This window comes from Geotrypetes seraphini, chromosome 6, assembly GCF_902459505.1.
Source record: "Geotrypetes seraphini chromosome 6, aGeoSer1.1, whole genome shotgun sequence".
NCBI classification, from domain to species: domain Eukaryota; kingdom Metazoa; phylum Chordata; class Amphibia; order Gymnophiona; family Dermophiidae; genus Geotrypetes; species Geotrypetes seraphini.
The window spans coordinates 3,896,325-3,923,100 of record NC_047089.1 but is presented as its reverse complement, the minus strand read 5'-3'; the positions used below and the strand labels follow the sequence as shown (position 1 = coordinate 3,923,100).

The following is a 26,776-nucleotide window of genomic DNA, read 5'->3' as shown; positions in this document are numbered from 1 at the left end:
GGTTAGACAAGGCTGTCCCCTATTTCTGTTGCTTTTTGATATTGTATTAGAACCCTTGTTTTTAGCTATTCAGCAAGTAAAGGAGATACAGGGTATTCCTTATTCAGATCGGGAATACAAGGTCTCTGCATATGCAGATGATATACTACTTCATTTGAGAAATCCAAAAACAACCATTCCATGCTTACTTGAGTTGATAGAAAAATTTGGAAAATTTTCAGGATATAAGATAAATTGGAGTAAATCAGAAGTTCTTCCACTTAATGTGCATTGTACAAAAGGCCTGTTTGATTCATTTTCCTTTGTATGAAAGGAGGATGGACTAAAATATTTAGGTATTTGGATAAAAATTATGCTGGCAGACACAATGAAAGAGAATGAAAAATTTTTATTACAGAAGGTAACAGAAATGTGTGAGCAATGGAATCCGTTACATCTGTCTTAGTGGGGGAGAGTACAAAAAATCAAAATGATGATTTTGCCTGTGGTTTATTACCAAATGGGTATGATACCTGTTTTTTTTCAGGCGTCCTTTTATAAAAAAAAAAATCGTATTCTTACAAAATTTGTTTGGCTGGGCAAAACTCCTAGAATCGCTTTAGTATCTTTACAAAAACCAATTACAGAGGGTGGGGTAAATTTTCCCAATTTTTATAGGTTATCATCAAGCCTATATTTTGCGCCAGGATATGTGTTGGGTCCTCCCAGAGCTCATTGACAATACCTCAGATTGGTTGTGTTTGGAATGGTGACTCATGTCTCCTCTATGTTTATGTCATGTTCTCAGTATCAAAATGCCTAGATTACCGGTATATAAAGAAAACAGAATATTTATGGATACATGGAAAACTCTCAGATATGTTAATAATTTAATGCCTATTCCAATCTATAAATCAACAAATCAAACTATATGGTTAAACTCTAAGATTCAAATTGGTGGATATAAGGTCATCTGGAAGCATTGGATGATTGCAGGTATACAAATTTTGGGTGATGTTATTTCAAATGGTAAGCTGCTTGACTTTTCACAGTTACAACATAAATATGGTCTTAATAAATCACAAAGCTGTAGATGGTTGCAACTGAAGCAGGTTATTCAGGAGGGGTTCCCTGAATAGAAAAATCTCAATAATCAGTGTAGTCTGGAGTTTTTATGCTTTCAGGTGGACTTCTTGGGTCACCAGGCCGCACAGTGGTATAAATTGATAAACTGATTTATAAATAAAAAACCAAAAAATGGACTTAGGGACATTTGGATTATTGGGATAAAGCATCAAATTACTGCCTCTCAATGGCCACGAATTTGGTCTTGGAGAATGAGATGTACGGTGTCCGCATCTATGAGACAAATTTGTTTTTTTCCTTTTACATAGAGCATTTTGGACCATAGTTAGATTACAAAAGTTAGATAGCTCTAAGTCTAATAGATGCTGGCATTGTAATCTGAAAGCAGGGACTTTAGATCATTTAATATTCTATTGTCCCTATATCATGGCATTTTGGAAATCAATTTGGTCCCAAATTAATTGTTTATTAGAAAACCATGTAGCATTATCATATGATACAATAATGTTCGGTATGTCAATGAGAACAAAAAGTAAAATTTAATCTTGCAATAATAAACTTTTATTGATTATGACGCCATACAACATATCACCAGGAATTGGAAAAATTACAGTAGACTTAACTATACCTTATGGTGGAATTCGTTGTGCCACATTTACAAAATGGAAAGAACAACTGCCGTACAAAGAGGGAATTATAACAATTTTAAAAAGATTTAGGGGCCATTGACAAATTATTGCAATGATTAGACACCATTATCTACTGAAAGTACTCTCATACATAGAGGGGAGAGGAGGGGATAAAGTTATATTAAAGGTTTGATCAATAGATAAGAATACAATATTTATATGACATTTTTAATTATTATATTTGTGGGAAGGGTGGGTAAGGAGGGTATAAATTTATGGTTTTAAGAAGAAATACAAGTGATGTTTACAAGGTTTAAATGATGTTCTTGATGTAAGATGGAAAAATGAATAAAGAATTTGAAAAAGAAAAAAAACCCTGAAGAAAATATTTCTTAACACAACATGTAATTAATCTCTGGAATTCGTTGCCAGAAAATGTGGTGAAATCAGTTAGTTTAGTGGGGTTTAAAAAAGGCTTGGATAATTTCTTAAAAGAGAAGTCCATAGGCTAGAATTGAGATGGCTTGGGGGAAATCCACTGCTTATTCTTAGGATAAGCAGCATAAAATCTGTTTTACGACTAGGGATCTAGCTAAGTATTTTGGACATGGGTTATTTGAAAAGCTTCTGGCCTGATCAAGAAAACATCATTAGCAAGTAAGTCTAATTTCTCCTTTTTTATTGTCTGAATCACCTGGCATTATACAGTATATTCTATTGTATTCCTCCTGCATCCCCCAGATTGGGTTTGTTTATTTCATGCCTAAAGTATTTATAACCACTGACCTGCAATTTAACTTCATTAATATGCTGAAACGGAGGGGTAGGGCCGTTGGTAATGCCTCCTGACGGCATGCTGTTCCACCAATCGGCTCCATTGACCAACTCTTGCAACGCCTGCAGAGGGAAACTGAGTTGTTGGGACCTCGCCCGCTGGAGACGCTGCTGATGAGTGACATAGCGGTAGATCTCCCTGGGCTAGACACCACCTGAGTCCTGAGGTTAGACCGCCACCCCTGCAGTCTCAACGAGCGAGCTCTCTGTACGTGCTCAACAGGTCTGGAGTGACGGCGTTTGAGTCATGAGAGGCTGCTGAGAGCTTGCTGGAGATCCCTGGAGAGACTGTCTGAGGAAGAACATCTGACGGAGACGGATCGAGGCAGATAAGGGGTATGTTTGGGAGCTGAGAGTTCTTTACCACCACTTGAAACCTTTTTAATTGCAACTAAACCACCAGAAGTTACTTTGGAAGCAATATGGAACTTGGTAGTAAAACTTGGGAACTCAATTGTGCCACAACTTAACAAACAGGGAGAGAGATTAGAAGAACAAGTAAAAGAAATTTCTAATTTAAAACAAGACACCACAACACTTAAAACTGATTTATTAAAAGTTTCTATGGAATGACCTCTGGAAAAAAGTTCAAGAAGCCCTAATAATGGATAATACTTACTTAAGAAAAAAACTTGAGACTTTGGAAAACTTAGGCAGAGCTAACAATCTACGTATTTTAAATTTTCCTAAGATACCACTGGTCACTCCAATAGATATGGTGAAAAGGTACTTTAGAGAAATTTTAGATATACCGGAACAATCTATGCCTCCCCTTGTAAGAGTTTATTACCTACCGCAGGAAATTGACCACAGAAATCTGGGAATGGAAATCTACGAGAGTCCCCATTAGATGCCTCCACTTTATTGGAGACATCTGATGCCTCTATTGCTTTTCCAGCTACACTTTTGCTGACGGTAGCATTACAACCGGATAAAGAATGGATTTTAAAGATGTTCTTCAAAACCAGATCTAAGGAATTTTGGGGATATAAAATCCAGATTTTTCCAGATGTCTCAAGAGAGACACAAAAAAGGAGATGTCAGTTTCTGATCTTGAGACCAGCAGTGACTGAGATAGGAGGTGTTTTCTATTTGAGATTTCCCTGCAAGTGTGTGATTAGATATCAGTCCCTAAAATATGTTTTTTATGAACCTTCACAGTTATCCAGTTTCATATCCCTTAAACGCCTTGAGCGAGATGTGTAATATCGTTACCAGTATAAATGAAGTTTCCATGCTCAGTAGTTAAGCTGTAAATCCTAGTTAGAATTGTTACCTTTTGTTTTCTTTGGAATCACTCTGATGTAAATCTTGGGTCTAAAAATTGAGGACTTGAGATAGATTCAGTGTATAGTCTAGTTTTTTTTTTTTTTAGATTGTTGTATAATTTGAAATTACTTTGCTCAATCTTTCTGAACAAGTGTATTATACTTGAAAGTTATTCTGAAAATTATAAACTTTTCTGCAGAAACGTTAAACTTTTCTGCAGAAAAACTAACCTTTAGACCCTTTGTGTTTTATACAGGCACAGATCACCATGAAAGTAATCCAGGGCCTCTACAGTGGTGTTACCACTGTAGAACTGGATACACTGGCAGCTGAGACTTCTGCCACCCTGACAACCAAACACCCAGACTATGCCATTTTGGCAGCAAGGATTGCTGTCTCCAACTTGCACAAAGAAACAAAGAAAGTTTTCAGTGGTGAGTACAGAGAGGTAAAGATGATTACTCCACTTAGCTGAAATAGTCTAGTAGTGAGTCAAAAATCAGGAGAGGAACTGTGCAAATTTGACTGTGATTCTGGGCAAGTTTCTTAACCCTCTGTTGTTTCATGTACAGGAAATATCTACTGTACTTAAAAATACACCTTGAACTACTACTGAAACATGAGCTGCTCAGAAAACCTCTTCTAGGTGACTTAGAAGTGGTAGCACTGCTATTTTTTTAATGCCCTTCTGTTTGTGGAATAAACAACTGCTAATTGTCATAATGTGCACTGCTTGACAAATTGGCATCTGGTGAGGTGGATCTTTTGATTTTAAGATGTAGCACACCTTGTCAAGAGGACAGATAGTTGGGACAGACCAGTTGTTTGACAAATCCAGTATTTGTTCTAATGAGTTGCAGAGCAGAAATGATGTTTGATGTTGGGGGGAGGGGGGAATTTCCCTGTATCCCTTCTTCTTTGTGCTTTGGTCCAGTGATGATCGATTGCTTTGGGATACAACTTAGGGGGCACTATAGTACACTGCAATGTGGGAGGTCCTGAAAGCTTAGTGTCACTTCTGGAAGACCCAGTTCACTGGTTGGGATTGAACACTGTTCGTACAGAATCTGTAGTAGAGTAACGGAAAGATGATTATCCAGGTAAGAACCTAATCTTTCAATAAACATGATCTTGGTGAAACCCAATAGAGTTGGAGGGAAAGTTGGCACTCAAAGTAAAAAGATTCTGCAGAACTGCTTGTCCAAACTGACTCTCTTCTAGAGTTTTGTTCCAAACAGTAGTGAGAAGTAAAGATATGAATTGAGAACCAAGTAGCTTCTTTGCAGATGTCCTCAAGAGATATAGAGCAGAAAAGAGCCACCGAGGCAGCCATAGCTCAGACATTGTGGATTGTTACATAGCCCTGAATAAGCTGCTCCCAGACAAGTAAGAACTAACTGCACACACTGTAGCAAGACTTTCTTATTCACATTCTAGATTGTTTTCATTCCTCTTCCGATTCCGCATGGATTGTTTCCTTTGGTTACCCATATCTACTTTCTAACTTATCTATCTATCTATATGTTCCATCTCTGCTTATACCCTATGCCAGGGGTCTGCAACCTTTAAGACATAAAGAGCCACTTGGACCCGTTTTCGAAAAGAAAAAAAAACTTGGAGCCGCAAAACCATTATAAAACAAACCTAACACTGCATATATTGTTTCTTATCTTAATGCTATATACAGGATCACTAAATTGAAAATAAAATCATTTTTCCTACCTTTGCTATTTGGTGATTTCATGAGTCTCTGGTTGCACTTTCTTCTTCTGACTGTGCATCCAATCTTTCTTCCTTTCTTTCAGCCTCCTGTATGTTTCCTCTCCTCCAGACCCCATTCTCTCCCCCAACTTTTTCTTTCTGTCTCCCTGTTCCCCCTTCTTTCTGTCTCCGTGCCCTCCCCCAAGCCACTCGGTTTGCTGCCACCGCAATCGGGGAACAGCCCCCAAGCCACTGCCGTCCCAAGCTTTCCCTGCAGAAGTGTTGCGCTGACCAGCATTCCGCTCCCTGACGTCAATTCTGACGTAGGAGAGGAAGTTCCGGGCCAACAAGGCATTTCTCCTCATTCCATCCAGCCTGAGCCCCATCTCTCCTTGATCCAGCATTTCCCTTCTGTGTCTGTCAGAATTACCATTCCACCTATTTTCCAGCATCACCCTTCTTTGTGTCCATCTCACCTATAACCCTATCTCACCACTTTTTCAGAATCTTCATTTGTCTCTATCCTTGTCTTTACCCCATGTTCACCATTTGCCCTTTCAATGTCTTTATCCCCCCCCCCACTTTTTCAGCGTTACTTCTATGTCTCTATTTCACCTTCTCTTCATGTCCCCTCTGTATCTCTATCCTTATTCAGTAGGTCCTGCTTACCCTTTCTCTTCTTTGTGTCACTATCTCCATTTTCAGCTTTCCCCCCTTTTCCTTTGTTACTGCACCCTGTAGCTAGAATCTTTCCACCCTCCCTCCACTCCGGCCCAGCCCAGTATGAAAGATTTCCTTTTGTTTCCCTCCCCTCTCTCTTTCTCTCTCTCTTCTCCTCCCTCACCCACGAGTCCTGCATCTGGCCCTCTCCCTTCTACCTGCACCTGGCAACACCCCCCTGCTCAGCGGCTCTCTTCAGCAACTCGTCAGCAGCAGTGATCAAGACAAGCTGCCGACATCGAGGCCTTCCCTCTACGAGTCCCGCCTTTGTGGAAAAAGGAAGTTGAAACAAGCGGGACTCGCAGAGGGTAGGCCCCGACGTCAGAAGCTGCTGCTGAGTTGCCGAAGAGAGCCGCGGAGCAGGGGATGTGGCCGGAAGCAGGTAGAAGGGAGAGGGAGATAGGAAGGCTGTAGATCTCCGGAGCATGACACCGACCCCGGCCAGGATGATTTCTTTTTCAGGCACCTTACAAGTCCAGCGTCGCGGCGGGAAATAGCCATGCTGAGCAGTGAGCTCAGCACTACACAGATGAAAGCCTTGCTTGCTGATTGGTCCGGCGGCACGGTGCCGCCGGACCAATCAGCAAGCAAGGCTTTCATCTGTGTATGTGCTGAGCTCACTGCTCAGCATGGCTATTTCCCGCCGCGACGCTGGACTTGTAAGGTGCATGCCTGCGTGACACACTACCGGAGCCGCAGCAAAGGTGGAAAAGAGCCGCATGCGGCTCTGGAGCCGCAGGTTGCCGACCCCCGCCCTATGCTGTCTATTAAGATGTTTTAATGTGGATTGGGTTGACCCTAAGTAGTATACCATGCTATCATGTATGCTATTTGAATATGTTCAATGCTGAAATTATCTACAATGCTCTCCTGAAATTCAGGGGGGTTCCATTCCAGGAGCACTTGCAAATTTTGAAAAACCGCAAATGCGGTTTAGGAGTGGATCAGAGAGGGAGGAGCAGGAGCGGGATACAAGGGAGGCGGCAGGTGTTGAAAACCATGTGCGGGATTGTTCTTAGTATTTTTCTGACTGCCTCTTCTGGGAATTAAAGTCAGGCTACACCAGGGGTCTCAAAGTCCCTCCTCAAGGGCTGCAATCTAGTCGGGTTTTCAGGATTTACCCAATGAATATGCATGAGATCTATTAGCATACAATGAAAGCAATGCTTGCAAATAGATCTCATGCATATTCATTGGGGAAATCCTGAAAACCCAACTGGATTGCAGCCCTCGAGGAGGGCTTTGAGACCCTTGGGCTACCCTTGGGCTACACCAATCAGGAGCTGCTTTGACATGCTATGTGACGCGTCAAAGCAGCTTCTGATTGGTGAAGCCTGACTTTAGTTCTCGGAAGAGGCGGTTAGAAAATACCGTGAAAGATTGAGTCCGCGTTTCGCGAATTCGTGAGGATTTACTGTATTTCTTATATCCAGCTTGGTTTTGCTGTACACTCCCTTGGGTAATTTTTTTTAAGAAAGCAGTTCAATTCTAATAACATGAGTTAACTATTTACCACCTAAGGTGTTTTAATGTTTTCATTTTCTGCTTTATAGATGTTATGGATGACCTCTATAATTATGTAAATCCACATAACAAGCGCCACTCTCCCATGGTGTCCAAAGAAACACTCGACATTGTCTTGGCCAACAAGGATGTACGTAATCAAGGAGTTTGCAATCTTAACAGAACTGAAAAAAATTGTTTAGTATTTTATTTCTGATTTCTCTTAAAGTATAACTCCAAAATTCAAGGTGATGAGTTAACAAGATGATTTTATTCCCAGACTGAATGAGATCTTTGACCTTAAGCATGCTAACGTTTTTGCTAATTTTGAAGAGGATATTTTGAAGCTATAGGGGCCATTTAGGTTTATGTTGGTCCTGGGTAATTGGGCCATGTGCTGACTGCTCCTCTGCTAGCAGAGAAATTTTTTTAACCTGTCATACAACTCTTAACTTTGCCAAGGGTCAGATGATTGTCAAACAGCTTAAGAGGTTGAATAAATATTATTCAGAGATTTTTTATTCTGAGGACCTTTCAGTTTATGGTTAGTGGAAGCAGAATTTCAGGCTATGTGAGGATACAGAACAAGGGCAGTAATTTTAAGAGATCTCAATTTTTTGGCTTCTCTGAATCCTTTAACTAGTAAGTCATAGCAGTTGAGACATAAACCCCATAAACTATGGGCTGTAAAGATTAGAGAATGTACCATATTTTTTGCATAAGAAACAAAATCTATCTGTTCAAGAGGGTGATCTTGGAACTACTCTATTCAGCAAGATAGCCACTGTATTGGATTTGGTCTGACTGTATGAACAACCTCAGTGGCTAGTTCCAGACAGCCCTCTCCCTAGTCCTTTGACTGTGAGCAATAGGAGTTGAGATTGGTTTCCTTCCAGAATGAATTTGTGTGGGTGGTATCCAAGTCTGGAAATTTGGGGACCCTTTGAGAAGGACACTAATGTGGCGGTGTGGACTCTGGGACACTGAGAAGAAATCTCGCTCTCAGGTTCTCAGAAGGAGACCACTGATCAGGAGGAAGAAGAATTTTTCACCAGAGATCATGAGGAGGAGGATCTCTGGGAGGGCTGCATTTTTCGAGATGAACTTTGGAGCTGATTGCTCAGATTACCTCTGCTAAATTTTGAGAACAGTGTAGCCATTTAGGGTTCAGCTAAAAAGATCCTTTTGTTGAAGGGCATTAAGTGGCTGCCTGAGGCCTTTCTATGAACCAGGATCTCAGGGACATGGTCCACACGGAGTGGACATCCAGATACGCCTTGTAAAGTAGCTCAGGTTATGGGTGAACTTTACCCCATCTTGGCTTTTAAGCCTCATACATTGGATGTGGTAGTTACCGCTGTTACAACAACAACAAAAAAGTTAGATGGGACATGGCCTTGCAAAACCCTTAGGATTGAAGAACAGAGACCCTATTTTAACACATAAGGCATTGTATTTAGGACAGCCTCAGTATCTGGTTAATTTGCAGTATTGATTCCTTACTATCCAACATGAAGAGCAAACACAAACCAAAAGAGAAGCAGACCTATGTTCCACAGTGGTGCTGATTAAATCCAAGAACAAAAAGGTTGGAACATGGTCATTAAGATCACAGATCAGAATTGATTAGTGATCCCACCACTGTCATGAGCGAGACTGGACACTGCATACTTTTTTTTTTATTTTTTTTAATCTGTCTCCTGCTGTATAGAATTTGCTTGCCTAAATACTGAGGTTAGATCATTTTAAGAAGTATTTAAGTGAAATGGTGGTCCAAAGTCTCAGTCTCTTTTTTTTTTTTTTTTCATAGGCGGCTTAGTGCCCTTGGTCCCTCTAGAGATTTTTCTTCTATATTGTGGAGGCTTGGCAGCAGGATTTAGGGAGGGAACTTGGGGCGGATGTTTTGCTCAGAGCTCTTAAACTAAGTTCTTGTACATAATGCTGAGCTCTGGGAATACCACCATAGAACCTACTAGCTGATGCCCCAGCGTTGCATGGGTATTTAATTATAGCAATAACACTGTAAATGGATTCAAATAAAGATACTTTATAGTGGTGAATGAAATTATATTTTTACAGCTTTATAAAAAGTACAATATTCAAATTATAATGTGAAATATTTGACAAAATGAATACAATACAACAAACACAAAACTTGATTATAAACAACATTTCTAGTTTCACCTCCAGGAGCAAGAACATATAAATTCTTGGGTGAAGAGACCCCCAGAACATATCACCCCAGGTAGTGAGGGATCTGCATACCAAGTTTCGTTCAAATCGGTCAAGCCGTTTTTGCGTGATCGCGGCACATACACACATACATACCTCCGATTTTATATATATATATATAGAAGATTGAGAGGGTATATTTCCCAAAGTCAAGCCTACCATATGGGCTGTGTAGACACCCGAACTTTGTATTACTGAAGTGAATTCCTACTTTCATGGCCTTTGGCTTTGTGAGGGTATCCAGGGTTTTTGCGGGGCTTTGGCCTCTTTTCTGCGGAGACTGCTGCATGTTCCTTTTCCTCTCTGCGCTTCATATGCTGTTTGCTCACTTCTCCATGTTTTCTGTATATACCTCAGCTGAAAAACTGTTTTTGAGTAAATGTTATATTTTGGGACAAAAAATGTATTTTGAATTATTGGTTGGCTGAGGTACCTCCCTCCTTTTGGTATTGGATAAATAAACTGCATGAACTGATTGGATGGGAGGCCCGGATGGCTTACTCCTCTCACGCAGAAGTAGAGACTTTGTCAACATTTGGTCTCCTTATTTGGACATTTTACCTCCAAGGAGTCGTAGTCGCATCTTGAACAGACTTCAGTTGTTTCCTAACCCACCTGTCTGACCTTGGTTAATCTTTGTGCTGTTGGATTTGGGGGAGGGGTGGGAGGGGTCAGGGGGCATGGGGGGAATTTGGGTGGGGGGGGTCTGTGGGGGGATCTTTTGTGGCCATGGAGGACATAAGAGTACAGTCCTCTGGTGGGTAACCTTGATTGTAAAACAATTTTTTGCCTGTCATTTTGCCATTGTTTGTTTGTGGTTCTTTCTTGTTTTTTTTGTGTGTTTTTTTTTTAAAATCTTTATTCATTTTTGAAATCTTACAAGTGAATTATACATAAGAAAACAATTTTCATCAATCACTTGAAAATACAATCAAATATATCTAATAATAAAATAAATATCCCCTTATTCATCAATGAATCCTAATTCATATAATAATTATTCCCACCCTCACCCCACCCTAACCCATCCCATATATATATTACCCAACTCCAAGATTCAAATTGGCAGATTTAAGGTCATCTGGAAGCATTGGATGATTGCAGGGATACATATTTTGGATGATATTTCTAATGGTAAACTGTTTGATTTTTCACAGTTGTAACATAAATATGGTCTTAATAAATCACAAAGCTTCAGATGGTTGCAACTGAAGCAGGCCATTGAGGCGGGGTTCCCTGAATGGAAAAATCTTAACAATCAATATAGTTTGGAGTTCTTATGCTTTCAGGTGGACTTCCTGGGACACCAGGCTGCACAGTGGTATAAATTGATAAACGGATTAGTAAAAAAAGAAGCTTAAAAATGGTCTTAGAGATATTTGGAGCATTGAGATTAAGCATCAAATTTCTGCATCTCAATGGCCACAAATTTGGTCTTGGAGGATGAGATCTACAGTGTCCGTATCTATGAGACAAACTTGGGTTTTTCTCCTACATAGAGCTTTTTGGACCCCAGTTAGATTACAAAGTTGAATAGCTCTAAGTCTAATAGATGCTGGCATTATAATCTTGAAGTAGGGACTTTAGATCATTTATTATTCTACTAGTCTTATAGCCCGCTACATTAACGGGTGCTAGAATATATTTGTGTGTGTCTGTGTTTATTTATTTCTCTCTCTCTCTCTCTGTCCTTAGCCGCTTTCTGTATTTCTGTCTTTCTTTCTGTGTTTATGTTTCCTCGGCTGTCCACCCATTCTCCCTTTCTTTTACCTTCCCTGTGTCCACCACCACCCTTTCACTGCTCCCCTTATCCAGCAGCAGCCCTTCTCCCTTTTTTTTTAATCAGCACCTCTTTCATGTCCCCCTGTCCAGCAGTAGGCCTCCCTTCCTTTTTCTTCCCCCCCCCCACCGTCTCTTCCCCTGTCCATCAGCACCTCTTTCCTGTCTCCCCGTCTCTTCGCCTGTCCATCAGCACCTCTTTCCTGTCTCCCTGTCCAGCAGTAGGCCTCCCTTCCTTTTTCTTCCCCCCACCGTCTCTTCCCCTGTCCATCAGCACCTCTGTCCTGTCCCCCCGTCTCTTCGCCTGTCCATCAGCACCTCTTTCCTGTCTCCCTGTCCAGTAGTAGGCCTCCCTTCCTTTTTCTCACCCCCTCCGTCTGTTCCCCTGTCCAGCAGTACCCCTAACCTCGCGTCTGGCCTCCGGACAGCCGCTGCAGCCGACAGTCTCCACCTGCATTGCCCCCGCCGCGCCACTCACCGGCCCATCGCTCTCCACCAGCGATCCCACCATCTTGTTGAAGAGTGTCGAGCGGTGATGGAGGCGACGGTGGATTAGCCGCTGGAGGAGGAGACTGGCGGGGAACGAACAGGTTCAGGGCTGCCAGAGGGGAGGAAGAGGGGAGGAGTGAGCCCGGCAGGAAGAGGAAGGCGGGGCAGGTGAGGCTATCAGGCAAGGGAGAGAGGGGATGCTAGGTGTGAGGCTGGGCTGTCAATGGAGATGGGGGGGTCATGGTTGAGACTGGCAGGCAATGGGAGGAGAAAACAGCCGCCGCGGCCGACATTCACCTCGAGGGAAAGAGAGACAGAGATTTGCGCGCATGTGCACTCCTACCTGCGGTGCCCTACAGCGCACGGAAAATGCAGATGGAAGTGCGCATGCGCGAGTAGGCTTTTATTATATTAGATTGTCCCTTTATTTTAGCCTTTTGGAAATCAATTTGGGGCCAAATAAATTGTTTATTGGAGAATTCTGTGGCATTATCGTATGATACAGTTCTGTTTGGTATATCAATGAGAACAGAAAGCCAAATTTCATCAAAAAATAAGACTTTTATTGATAATGACAGGGGTCGCCATACAACATATCACAACTAATTGGAAGAATTGGAGTAAACTCAATTACTGTTTTTGGTGGAACTCGTTGTGCCACATTTATAAAATAGAAAGAATAATAGCTATACAAAAAGGGAATTATAATACATTTAAAAAGATCTGGGGGCCATTGACAAACTATTGCAATGATTAGATACCATTTTCCATTAAAAGTACATTTGTAAATGAAGGGTGAGGTGGGGGGATTCTAAATTCTATTAAGTGTTTATTGCTTTTGAAAAGAATACTTATATGATTTGATTGCCCGTGTTATGAGAGGGGGGAGGGAAGCGATTAAATCTTATATATTAATTAAAATGATAGAAATTCAAGTGATGTACTCAATTTCAAATGTCAATTATTTATACACCTGATGTCAGATGTAAAAATAAATAAAGAATTAAAAAAAAAAAAAAGAATTAAACCCCCCTCCAAAAAAAAATCATTAGAGTGCTGTATATTGGCAATGAACAAACTACATGGTTTTCTACTGCTTTGGTTGATTTTATGGCAGAAGGGAGGTATAGCAATCGAAATACTGGAACTTACAGTAGATGTTTCTGAGACATTTAGTTACTAACTCCCTCTTCTCTTTTTTTTTTTTTTTTATAAATCTTTATTCATTTTACAACTTACAACAAGTGTAGCACAAAGTAACATTTGAACGTGAAAACATCACTTGATTTTCTATCAAAATGCACATAAAGTAATCAAATTTAACCCCCTCCCTCCCACCCCTACCATATCCTATCCAATCACAATATATCATATAAAATATTCTCATTACTAAAAAATCAGAATTCCCCCTCTCCCTTTCAAATATCACATAAAACATACATCAAATAACAAGGTCTTTCATTCTATTCAAATCAAATAGTGAAAAATCAAAAACTATCCCCCTCCCCATATTTTCATTTGTAATGTTTAGGGAAAAATGATTCCTACTCATTACAATAAGTTGTCAATGGCCCCCACACATCTTGAAATTTATTAAAATTTCCTTTCTGAACTCCCTCTTCTACAAAACTGCGATAGCAGTGAGCCCGCGCTGTTTCGGATGCTCATAGCGTTCCTATGAACGTCAGGAGCAGCGCAGGCCATTCAACACGGCTCTCTGCGCTACAAACTGCTAGCGCAGTTTAATAGAAGGGGTAAATAACATAAATTTGCCGTTTTACAAAGTTAGTCCAGATGGGTTGGTATAGTCGAATTGTATACTACATAGTGACCAATTGAACGGGTCCATTTTCAGAGTAATAAGCTATGAGATCCCCTGGTATCTGACTCAGGTGCTGAAAGTATATCAACCGAGTCAAGGGACATTAAGGCTGGTTAGTGAAAGGTTAACAAGTGGGCTTCAGTCATGTTGGTGGCAGGGGAGGACATTCAGAAATTTAAAAAGGCCTTTTCTTTTTATTACTGTTGGAAAGTTCTTCTGATAAATGTAAATAATTTTTGTAGTATTTTTATAATTATGCATGTATTTTGTAAACCACTTAGGTTTTAAGCAGGGTCTGTTTTTAAATTGGGGAGAATATATTTTGTTTTTCTCATATCTTTTTGTTTTAGCGTTTGAATTCTGCCATCATCTATGATCGAGACTTCTCCTACAACTATTTTGGTTTCAAGGTAATGCTTTGGCTTTTTGTGAGTGTCCTAGTCTTTTGAAAGTGATTTGTTTTCACATCTAGTTCCAAAGAAATTCTATTTCTGAGGAGTATTTTCACACCTGGGAAGACTGTCCACCATTTGTTGATTTGAGCACACTACAGAGCACATTAGGTTACTCTATACATGTATTTCAAAATGAAGTCTTCCATCTTGGTGCATTGATTTTCAGTCAGTTTAAAACAGATTCTCTGAACATATTCAGCCTATTAGGTTTTCAGGTTATCCACAATGAATATCCATAAGATTTACATACAGGGGCGACTTCCTGAAGGAACAATAGGGAGTTGTCTTTTGATGTGTTTCTGTTCATGTGAATTAAGGAGGGGGGGGGGGAGTGTGGGGTGCAGTTTGAGAATGGATATCTGGTTTATTGTTATTCAGTTAGGAGATGCATTTTGTATATTTGGGGATGGCAGACATTTTTATGGTGTTATGTTGTATATTGCATTTCTGTTCACGCTGATATCCAATTTTGCTGTTTTGTATTTCTTTTCCAATCTTCAATAAAACATTTAAAATCTAAAAAAAAGATTTACATACAGTAGAAGTGGTGCATACAGATCTGTTTATTCACAAAACATGATTGGCTAGGTGTGTTCTGAGCACAGGACTGGGACTCGCGGCTCCTAAAATGTATTAATTTATAACCCGCCTATCTACAAATCTAGGCAAGTAACAAAATAACATACATACTTGCTGGTTGCTATTTTAACGCTGTATAGTCTAATTTTTTTCTGTCTTTTTGAAAAGATGAGGCACATCTTATGGAGGTGCCATGCCTATTGTAAGCTTGATCAGAATAACTTGATTGAACTGGACTTTAGGTGACTTGTGGTGGTTCTGTCTTATTCTAGACTCTGGAACGCTCCTATTTGTTGAAAATTAATGGAAAAGGTAAGAGACTTCAGATACTTTTTGTAGGCAGGCTTGGGAAAAACCTGGTACCTGTTAGGAGCAGAAGCCTGGTATGGTTGGAGTTCACCATAGAGTGGGAGAAAGGGAAAAGAGCAAGAATTGTGAAAAGAAAGGCTAAAGCTTCAGAGGAAACGCTATAAAAAACTTTCTTTGGCTCCTTACTTTTTCAGAAAAAATTTTCACCTTAAGTTATGTAACTTGTTCAGAGCATGGTGATTACTGCCTTATGCCTTCATTTTCTTTTGCAGTAAAGTGTCTTCCAACTATCTTCTGAAAGTACACCTAACCGGTTGGTTTTTGGGACTGGCTGTAGTGAAGATATATGAAAGACTAGCATGCATTGGAGATCTGTAGAATGCAAATCTCTCATGTATATTAATTAAATATATCCTGAAAAAAAGGTAGTTCTTTAGCACTCTCCAGACCAGTAGAGGTTAACTTTACGATTGGGTATATATCTAATCATGACCAGCAGGTGGAGACTGAAAAACAAAACTTTGGGACAGTATATCCTAGCCCCTCCTCTCTATTTCCCTCAGTCTTCTTTCAGTCTCCAGCAGGTGTTGAGTGATCTGTACCCATCTCCCTTGGTAGGGCTGTTGGAATTTGTTTAGAGGTTTATTGTCCCTGTTTTTAGCCGGACGGAGCTTGGACGGACTCTGTTTGGGGGTTCGTCCGACCTCGGGGGTGTCAAACCCGGCGGGTCACGAGCGGGGTCCCTCCCCCCACTTCCTCCACCTCCCCATATTTTTTTAGAGGAGCCTCAGCAGTAAGCCTTGCCCCCTAAATCAAGCAAGGCATATTGCTTCGAGAGCCTGTGGAGTCTGTTCTGAAAAAAAAAAAAAAAAAAAAAAAAAAAAAAAAAAATCCTGAGGTAGTGCTGGTCTGGAGGGTTGTATCCCTTTAAGAAAACTGTATTTTACTGTATTTTTTCAACTAACCGGCACTTTTTTACAGCTAGGTCGCGTATGGAGCAATGAGCACTTCTAAAGGGAAAAAGTGCTCATTGTGCTCCAGACGCGAGGCACTTGCGGCCGGCCTGTGCAAGCGGTGTTCAGGCCGGTGCGGTGGAGGAGCTCCGTCGGCAGCGGCTGCAGGCGCCCAGAGCTCCCCGCCGATGGTGCCTCGCGAGTCGGCAGGGAACGGTGGAGAAGCCCGGTCTTCTCCGTCCGCCCACGGAGGGATTCCCCGAGCCGCCGACGGTCGGGTTTTAGAGGATTCCCTCTCAGCTGATATTTTGACAGCTGATGCCGGCTTGCCTGTTTTAGCGGCTGAGACTATTCAGGTCTCTCAGCCGCTGCAGGCTGTGGAGGGAGCTGTTTTGGCGGGAAAGACGCCATCTTCTCTGTCTGGCCCCTCCATTTTGTCTTCCACCTCAGGTGACCTTCCCCCTGTTTTGTCTAAGCAGGGGCAGGTTTCTGCTGGGTCCCCTGCTGTGGCAGGGAGTCCCTTGGGACCCTCGGGGGGTTTTTCCCCTGATTTTTTCTTTTCATTATGCAAAGCCTATTTTCAGGCGGCTGGGGGTCCCGGTTGCGCCCAGGGGGTCTCGGGGGGTGGGGTTTCCTCCGCGCTCCCTGCGGCTTTGCCTCTCTCGTCTGACGTGACGTCCCCTCCGCCGCCTCTCTTGTCCAAGCGTCCGCGGGTGTCGTGGGACGAGGATTTGTGGTCGGAGGAACGTGTCGGTCTGGAGGAGGACCTGGACCCTTCTGAGGAATTCCAGGACCCTCTGGAGGGGACGGAAGCTGGCGGCGGGTTGTCGGGTTTCCCGTTCTCCAGTGACGAGGCGTCCGTGGTGCGCCTTTTTCAGAGAGATGAGCTGCCTGACCTTATTCAACAGGTTTCTTCGGCTTTGCGTTTTGAGGACGCGCCGCCGGAGACTCCGCGTGTGGGGGACCCTCTGTTACGAGGGATCCGTTCCGTTTCCCGCTCTTTTCCTATGCATCAGGATATTCGGGATATTATTCTTGAGCAGTGGAAAACGCCGGAGACGCCGTTTCGGCTGGCGCGCAGCATGGCTCGCCTGTATCCCATTCCTGAAGGGGATCGGGCTACGTTAGCTTCGCCAGTCGTGGATGCGGTGGTCTCGGCTATTTCCAAGCGGCATACCGTGCCTGTTGAGGGCGGTTCTGCCTTGCGGGACTCTGAGGAGCGCAAATTGGAGACCATCCTTAAGCAAAATTTTCAAGTCTCTGCCTTTGGGGTCCAGGCGGCTATTTGTGGGGGACTGGTCGCTCGCGCCGTGTTTCGGTGGGCGGAGCGGGTCTTGGATCGAGAGTCTGACGACTGGTCTCTGGTGGATCAGGAGGTAGCGAAGATTGAGATGGCTGCCTCATTCCTCTCGGATGCTCTGTATGACTTGGTGCGGATCTCGGCTAAGTCCATGGCTTTTGGTGTGGCCGCAAGGCGTGTGTTGTGGCTGCGCGCTTGGGCGGCGGATGCTGCGTCCAAAGCTAAGCTTACTAAATTTCCCTTTCGGGGGTCGTTTTTATTTGGAGAGGACTTGGATAAGTTGATTCAGACTCTGTCGGACTCGAAAGTTCCCCGTTTGCCGGAGGACCGTGCCCGCCCGGCGTCTCGGGGTGGTGCGGCCCGGGGGCGTTTGCGGGAATTTCGCAAGTATCGCCCTGGGCGTGGGGCTGCTTCTTTCCAGTCTCCGGGGTTTTCCCGGGGTCGGTTCTTCCAGCGCATGCAGCCCTTTCGGGGGGCCCGTCGGGGGGCAGGGAACCCCTCCGCCGGTTCCCCCACTTCCCGTCCTGCACAATGACGCCTTGCCGGCGCCCCCCTTGGTTCCGGTGGGGGCCCGGCTGCGCGACTTTTTTCCCAAATGGGCCGAGATCACGTCCGATCAGTGGGTCCTGGAGGTGGTGCGGGACGGTTATGCCCTGGAGTTCGCCCGCTCTCTGCCGGATTTTTTCCTCGCTTCTCCGTGTCAGACTCCGGGGAAGACGCAGGCTTTTTGCCAGACCCTTCAGCGCTTGCTAGATCTCAGGGCAGTAGTTCCAGTGCCCCCCCCGGAGTGGGGCACGGGCAGGTACTCCATTTACTTTGTGGTGCCCAAGAAGGAGGGGACTTTTCGGCCCATCCTCGATTTGAAAGGGGTCAACAGAGCTCTCAAGGTTCCCTCTTTCCGTATGGAAACGCTGCGGTCGGTCATTCTGGCGGTTCAGCCGGGGGAGTTGCTCACTTCTCTCGATCTGACGGAGGCCTACTTGCATGTTCCTATTCGGACCTCTCATCAGCGTTTCCTGCGCTTTGCGATCTTGGGTCGGCACTATCAGTTCTGTGCGCTTCCCTTTGGGCTGGCCACGGCTCCCCGGACGTTCACCAAGGTGATGGTGGTCGTCGCAGCAGCCTTGCGGTCGGAGGGCATTCTGGTACACCCCTACCTGGACGACTGGTTAATTCGGGCCAAGTCGTTGCAGGAAAGCTCCCGGGTTACGGCTCGGGTGGTGGAGTTTCTCCGGTCGCTGGGCTGGGTGGTCAACCTTTCCAAGAGTCGGTTGGTTCCGGCTCAGCGTCTGGAGTACCTCGGGGTGCTGTTCGACACCTCCTTGGGGAAGGTCTTCCTCCCAGAGGCCCGGGTGAGCAAATTGCAGTCTCAGATTCGCCTGCTTTTGGCGTCCCGGTGTCCTCGGGCGCGAGATTTCCTCCAGGTCCTGGGGTCGATGGCGGCGTCCCTGGACGTGGTGAGGTGGGCGCGGGCCCACATGCGTCCTCTCCAGTATGCTCTGCTCCGGAGGTGGTCTCCCCAGAGGCACGGGATGGATGTTCCGGTTCCCCTGCGAGGCTTGGCGCGCGGCAGTCTGCGTTGGTGGCTCCGGACCCCTCACCTAGTTCAGGGGGTGGGTCTGGATCTTCCGCAGTGGACGGTGCTCCTTACGGATGCGAGTCTCCTGGGTTGGGGGGCCCAGTGTCTGGGTCACTCTGCTCAGGGAACCTGGTCCACGGAGGAGGCCTCCTGGTCGATCAACGTGTTGGAGACCAGGGCGGTCCGGCTGGCGCTGTTGGCTTTCCACTCCCTTTTGTTGGGCAAGTCGGTCAGAGTCCTGTCGGACAATGCCACGGCGGTGGCTTATGTCAATCGTCAGGGGGGCACCAAGAGCACTCTGGTGGCGCAGGAGGCGGCTCGGCTCATGGTTTGGGCGGAGTCGCATCTTCTGGACCTCTCGGCCTCTCACATTGCCGGGGTAGAAAACGTTCAGGCGGACTTCCTCAGTCGTCACTTCTTGGATCCGGGAGAGTGGTGTCTCGGCGCCGAGGCGTTTCAGTTGCTAGTGCGTGCTTGGGGGCAGCCCCTGATGGATCTGATGGCTACAAGTGGCAACGCCAAAGTACCCCGCTTCTTCAGTCGTCGCAGGGACGGTCTGGCCGAGGGTCTGGATGCTCTGGTCCAACCGTGGCCAACGGAGGGGCTGTTGTATGTGTTCCCTCCTTGGCCATTAGTGGGCAGAGTACTGCTTCGCATTGTTCGCCATCCGGGGCTGGTGGTCTTGGTGGCTCCGGATTGGCCTCGTCGTCCGTGGTATGCGGATCTGGTGAGGCATCTGGTGGCGGATCCTCTTCCTCTGCCTCTCGAGTGCGATCTTCTGACGCAGGGTCCCATTCCCATGTTCGACCCGTCTCCCTTTTGTCTTACGGCTTGGCTCTTGAAAGGGGCCGCCTGAGTAAGAAGGGATATTCCGACAAGGTGATCTCTACACTTTTGGGGTCCCGGAGGCTTTCTACCTCTCGGGCTTATGTACGGGTTTGGCGTCTTTTTGAGGAATGGTGCCGAGCGCGGGGAGTGGTCTCCTTTCGCGCTTCTCTGCCTAACATTCTAGAGTTTTTGCAGGATGGCCTGGATAGGGGCCTGGCCTGGTCTTCTCTTCGGGTTCATCTGGCGGCCCTGTCGGCTTTTCGGGGGCTGGTGTCAGGTCAGCGTTTGTCAGCCATTCCTGATGTGATTCGTTTTCTTAGGGCGGCCAAGTTGATCAGGCCTCCCATAAGGCCCTCGATTCCCTCTTGGGATCTCAATCTGGTTCTCTCTGTTCTAGTGCGCCCTCCTTTCGAGCCGTTGGATGGCTGTTCGTTGAAGGACCTTACGCTGAAGTCGGTCTTTTTGGTGGCCATTACTTCCGCTAGACGGGTGTCTGAGCTACAGGCTTTCTCTTGTAGGGCTCCCTTCCTGGAGTTTTCGAAGGAGCGGGTTGTTTTGCGGCCTGTTCCTTCCTTTCTGCCGAAGGTAGTTTCTCCTTTTCATGTCAATCAATCGGTGGTCCTCCCGGTCTTGGGTAGTCGGGAGGGTTCTTCTGAGCAACGACAGCTGCGCAAGTTGGATGTCGGTCGGGTCCTCCATGCTTATGTGCAGCGGACCCGGGATTTTCGGAGCTCCGATCATCTCTTTGTGCTTCTGGCGGGTCCTCGTCGGGGGGCTGGCGCTTCTAAGGCTACTATTGCGCGTTGGATCAAGGAGATGATTGCTTCCGCTTATCTTCTGAGTCAGAAGCCGGTTCCGGAGTTTCTCAAGGCTCATTCCACTAGGGGTCAGGCGGCTTCTTGGGCTGAGTCATCGCTCGTGCCTCCGGTGGATATTTGTAAGGCTGCGGTTTGGTCCTCCTTGCATTCATTTGTTCGGCATTATCGGGTAGATGTTCAGGCGCGTCGGGACGCGGTGTTCGGTGAGCGTGTTCTGGTATCGGCCCTTCGGGGGTCCCGCCCGTGAGAGGGACTGCTTTGGTACGTCCCAATCGTAAAGTTAACCTCTACTGGTCTGGAGAGTGCTAAAGAAGGAGAAATTAGGTTCTTACCTGCTAATTTACTTTCTTTTAGCTTCTCCAGACCAGTAGAGGTCCCCACCCTGTCTGTTGTTGTTGTTGTTGGGGCTGTTGCGCGGGCAGTTTTTGGTTTTTGCTGCGGGTTCTAGTATTTTTCTAGGGCCGGGGAGAATTGAAGAACAGCGGCTGTGGCTCGGCTGGCTTAGCTGGCGAGCTGTGGGGACCTTCTTCCTTCGGGAATTTCTCCTCTGCATTTTCCAACAGCATTTTTTGGGTATGTTATTTGTTACTCCTTTCGGAGTATTGTTTTTTCTCTCTGTTGTTTTCCAGTTCTTGGTTCTGCTTGGCTATTCGGCAGACTGAGGGAAATAGAGAGGAGGGGCTAGGATATACTGTCCCAAAGTTTTGTTTTTCAGTCTCCACCTGCTGGTCATGATTAGATATATACCCAATCGTAAAGTTAACCTCTACTGGTCTGGAGAAGCTAAAAGAAAGTAAATTAGCAGGTAAGAACCTAATTTCTCCTTTGTGCCTCAGGACCAGGTTGGGAAAGCACTGAGGGGTATTGTCAGATAAGAACTATTTGTCTGCCCAATCTTTTTCCAGTGTGATCTTGCTTTCAAGTCTGGCTCTAGTCAGCCTTTCTTCGCCCCTAGTACCGCTGTAGTGATTCCTTTGATGGTCCTTTTTATCTGATTTGTGGTATACTTCTGTCCTTGTTTGAGTGTTTTGCCAACATTTGAAGGAATAGTAACAATGCTGCTCTTCTCACCTCACTATCAGTTGCAGAACGTCCTCAGCACATGCTGATGAGAGTGGCTGTTGGGATTCACAAGACCGACATTGATGCTGCCATTGAAACCTACAATCTCTTATCGGAAAAGTGGTTCACCCATGCCTCTCCCACACTATTCAATGCTGGGACCAACCGCCCCCAGCTGTCCAGGTACTGCCAGTTGCTGCACATAACTTCTATTTGAGATTGCAAAAAACAAGGTGTAATTAATGTTTTCTAAATAATATAGGAAGCTCAGGTACCTTGCTTCAAAGTCGGTTCTTTTTATATTTGAGCTCTGGCTGAGCTACGTGTTTGCTTATATTATACCGAGCCAACATTGAATTGTAAGCCGCATGATTTTGGAGTGTGTTTTCAGCCTGACAGAGAGGGTAATATGGCTTCCTTTTCAGCTTAACCAGACTAGTCTAGAATGGATAGACTAGTCATCAGATGGAGACAAATCAATGAGTTGTGATAACTTCCTTATAAAAGACAGTGTAGAGCCATAGCTCTTCAGCAGCTGGCGGATGGATAAAAATCAATGATTTAAAAAAAAAAAAAAAATCAAAGTCTCTTATTTTTTAATTTAAATTGTTTTTTTCTTTGTCACCTCTCCAGACCGGAACAGGCTTCACAGATAGGTAATAGCTCACTATGACCAGGCAGTGGAGACTGAGACCTCTTTGCATCTTCTCCAGTTCGGCTCCCCTCAGCTCCAGTCTTGTCCCCGTCTCCTTCTCTCTCGTCCAAGTGGCTGCAGGTCTCTTGGGACAAGGATTTGATGTAGGCGGAGCAGTTTTCTTTGGATGAGGACCTGGACCCTTTCGGAGACCTCCAGGAACCTCTCGGGCGAACAGATGCTGGTAGTGGTGGTTTTGCAGTTCCGTCTGCCGGGGAGGATGCATCTGTGGTGCGAATTTTTCAGCGGGACGAGCTCCAGGACCGGATTCTTCAGGTCTCTTCGGTGTTGCGCTTCGAGGAAGATGCGAAGGAGTCCCTGCATGTGGTAGACCCTCTGCTTCAGGGGATCCGTTCTGCATCCCGCTCTTTTCCTATGCATCAAGATATTCGTGATATTGTCCTGGCGCAGTGGAAGACACTCGAGGCACATTTTTTTGTTTTGTGCGCTCCATGGCTCGTCCGTATACCATCCCGGAAGGGGATAGGGATACCGTGACATCGCCAGTGGTGGACGTGGTGGTCTCAACGATTGCTAAGCTGCATATGGTGCCCGTCGAGAGTGGCTCGGCCTTACGAGACTCTGAGGAGTGTAGGTTAGAGGCCCTTCTTAAGCAGAATTTTGAAGTCTCTGCCTTAGGGGTCCAGGCAGCTATATGTGGTGTGGCTCAGGCCGTATTTCAGTGGGCCCAGCATGTCCTTGACTGTGAGTCTGATGACTTGTCCTTGGGTTGGGAACATAGAAACATGACGGTAGATAAAGGCCAAATGGCCCATCTAGTCTGCCCATCCACAGTAACCATTATCTCTTTCTCTCTCAGAGATCCCACGTGCCTATCCCAGGCCCTCTTGAATTCAGACAGTCTCTGTTTCTACCACCTCTTCCAGGAGATTGTTCCATGCATCTACCACCCTTTCCGTAAAAAAGTATTTCCTCAGATTATTTCAGAGCCTATCACCGCTTAACTTCATCCTATGCTCTCTCTTTGCAGAGTTTCCTTTCAAATGAAAGAGACTCGACTCATGCACATTTATATTATGTAGGTATTTAAACGTCTCTATCATATCTCCCCTCTCCCGCCTTTCCTTCAAAGTATACAGATTGAGAGGTGGTGAAAATTGAGATGGCTGCCTCTTATCTCTCTAATGCCCTTTATGGCTTGTTGCGGACGTTGTCCAAGTCCATGTCTCCCGGGGTGGCTACACATTGTACCTTGTGGATTTGGGCTTGGTTGGCGGATGCAGCGTCCAAGACTAAGCTGACAAAATTTCCCTTTAAGGGGTCTTTTTTGTTTGGTGAGGATTTGGACAAGTTGGTTCAGATCTTAACAGACTAAAGTGCTCTGTCTGCCTGAAGACCATGCCCAACTACCTGTGCTGGGTGGCATTGCTCAGGGGCATGTGCGTGATTTCCGCAGGTATCGCTCTGGTCGAGGGGCTGCTTCTTTGCCAGCCTCTGGAGTTTTGTGGGACCATTTCTTTCAGCGTATGCAGTCCTTTTGGGGGGCTTGTCTGGGGAGGGGGGACGTGTTTCCTTTGCTGGCTCCTCTGCCACATGGCCCACCCAATGACTCCTTGCAGGTGCCTCCCTTGGTTCCGGTGGGCGCACATTTGCAAGGGTTTTTTTTTTTAAACCAGGGGTGGGCCGAGTTCATAACAGATCAGTGGGTCCTGGAGGTGATTCGGGATGGTTACACTCTGGAGTTTTCCCACTTGTTGCCAGATCACTTTCTCGCTTCTCCTTGTCATGCGGCATGGAAGAAGCGATTTTTTTGCCAGATGCTTAAAAGATTGTTAGATCTCAAACAGTAGTGCCCGTGCCTCCGTTGGAGTGGGGCACTGGCCGGTATTTCATTTACTTCTTGGTGCCCAAGAAACGGGGGACTTTTTGACACAACTTGGATCTGAAGGGGGTCAACAAGGCTCTGTGAGTTCCGTATTTTCGCATGGAGACACTACGATATGTCATTCTGGCGGTTCAGCCGGGGGAATTTCCGACATCTCGCAATCTGACGGAGGCCTACTTGCATGTTCTGATTCGGGCCTCCCATCAGCGGTTCCTTCGCTTTGCGATCTTAGGACAGCACTATCAGTTTTGTGCGCTTCCCTTTGGTCTGGCCATGGCTCCTCTGACGTTCACCAAGATTATTGTGGTTGTGGCGGCCGCCTTGCGCAAGAAGGGCATTCTGGTTCACCTCTATCTGGACAACTGGTTGATCCAAGCAAAGTCGTTTTAGGAGAGCGCCCGGGTTACGGCTCAGGTTGTGGAGTTCTGCAGTTGCTGGGATGGGTAGCCAACCTGTCCAAGAGCTGGTTGGCTCCATCTCAGCGTCTGGAGTACCTTGGGGTTCTTTTTGACATCGGCTTGGGGAAGGTCTTCCTGCTGGAGGTCTGAGTGGTCAAGTTGCAGTTGCATATTCGCCTTCTGATGGCTTCCTGATGTCCTTGGGCTCAGGGTTTTCTCCAGGTTCTGGGGTCGATGGCAGCTTCCCTGGATGTGGTTCGGTGGACCCGAGCTCACATGAGCCTGCTTCAGCATACTCTGTTTCAGCGGTGGTCACCCCAGGTGCACGATCTGGACTCTCCCATTCTTTTTAAGGGGTTAGTTTGTTGCAGTCTCCATTGGTGGCTACAGTATTCCAATCTGGTGCAGGGAATGAGCTTGGATCATCCCTAGTGGACAGATCTTCTCATGGATGCCAGTCTCCTCGGTTGGGGAGCTCAGAGTCTTGGTCGCTGGGCTCAGGGCAGTTAGTCTCCGTAGGAGGCGTCTTGGTTGATCAATGTTCTGGAGACCAGAGCCATCCATCTGGCATTGCTAGCGTTCCAGATCTTGTTGATGGGCAAGTCTATTTGGGTTCTCTTGGACAATGCCACGGTGGTGGCCAATGTTGATCGTCAGGGGGGAACCAAGAGTTGCCTGGTGGTGCAGGAGGCGGATCTGCTCATGGCATGGACAGAGTTGCATCGGACATCTTTGCTTCCCACATAGCAGGAGTGGAGAATGTCCAAGCAGACTTCCTCAGTCAGCACATTCTAGATGCCGGAGTGTGGTGTCTTGATCCCATAATCTTCAAGTTGATTGTGCAAACTTGGGGTCAGCTGGTCATGGACTTTACAGCCACGAGTGTCAATGCCAAAGTGCCCCAGTTCTTCAGTCGGCACAGGGATGTTCAGGCTAAGGGGCTAGATGCTCTGGTACAGCCTTGGCCGACGGCGAGCCTCCTGTACGTGTTTCCTCTGTGGCCGATGGTGAGCAGAATTCTTCTTCACATTACTCGGAACCCCAGCCCCATGATCCTGATGGCCCCAGATTGGCCCCGGCATCCGTGGTACGCGGATCTCGTGGCAGATCCTTTTCTGCTGTCTCTCTCGCCTGACCTTCTGACTCGGTATCCAATTCCAGTGTTCGATCTGAGTCCTTTTTGTCTTACTGCTTGGCTCTTATCTGCCTCTTATCTCTCTGAAAGGTTATTCAGATAGTGATCTCCACTCTCTTAGGGTCCCAGTCAGTAGTCAGTCAGTAGTCCTCCCAGTTTTGGGAAGCTGGGAGGGCTCTTTGGAGCAGAAGCAGTTGCGCAAGATGGATGTCTGTTGGGTCCTTTGCTCTTATGTTCAGCAGATTTTTGGAAGTTGAATCATCTCTGTCTTCTTAGCAGGTCCTCATAAGGGGGGGCGGTGCTTCCAAGGCTACCATTGTGTGCTGGATCTAGGAGACTTATTGCTTTCTCATATCTTCAGAAGAAGCCTGTTCCCGGAATTTCTCAAGGCTCATTCCATTCGGGGTCAGGCAGCTTCTTGGGCTGAGTCTTCTCTTGTGCCCCCAGTGGATATCTGTAAAGCTGCAGTTTGATCTTCTCTCCATTCCTTTGTGCGACAATACCGTGTGGACGTTCAGGCATGTTGGGACATGGTGTTCAGTGAGCGTGTTCTGGTAGCGATTCTCTGGCGGTCCCACTATGATGGGTACTGCTTTGGTACATCCCATCAGTGAACTGGGCTGGTCTGGAGAGTTGCTAAAGAAGGAAAAATTAGGTTCTTGCTAATTTTCTTTCTTTTAGAGTATATCCAGACTGGCCCAGTCCCCTCCCCACCATGTCTATCTGTTGTTGTTTCAGGATTTGCATGAAAAGTGTGTTTTTTTTCTATGGGTTGTA

At 45.7% G+C, this 26,776-nt stretch overlaps 1 protein-coding gene across 1 annotated transcript in view; it reads left to right on the top strand.

The window, feature by feature from the left end:
• The window catches only part of RRM1 (ribonucleotide reductase catalytic subunit M1), a 135,888-nt gene that overhangs the window by 10,339 nt on the left and 98,773 nt on the right, over nucleotides 1-26,776 (top strand). The window contains exons 3-7 of the mRNA XM_033949190.1: nucleotides 4,054-4,231; nucleotides 7,772-7,872; nucleotides 14,394-14,453; nucleotides 15,350-15,389; nucleotides 21,947-22,109. Coding sequence (XP_033805081.1) covers nucleotides 4,054-4,231; nucleotides 7,772-7,872; nucleotides 14,394-14,453; nucleotides 15,350-15,389; nucleotides 21,947-22,109 — 542 coding nt within the window. The remainder of the gene's footprint in view (nucleotides 1-4,053; nucleotides 4,232-7,771; nucleotides 7,873-14,393; nucleotides 14,454-15,349; nucleotides 15,390-21,946; nucleotides 22,110-26,776) is intronic.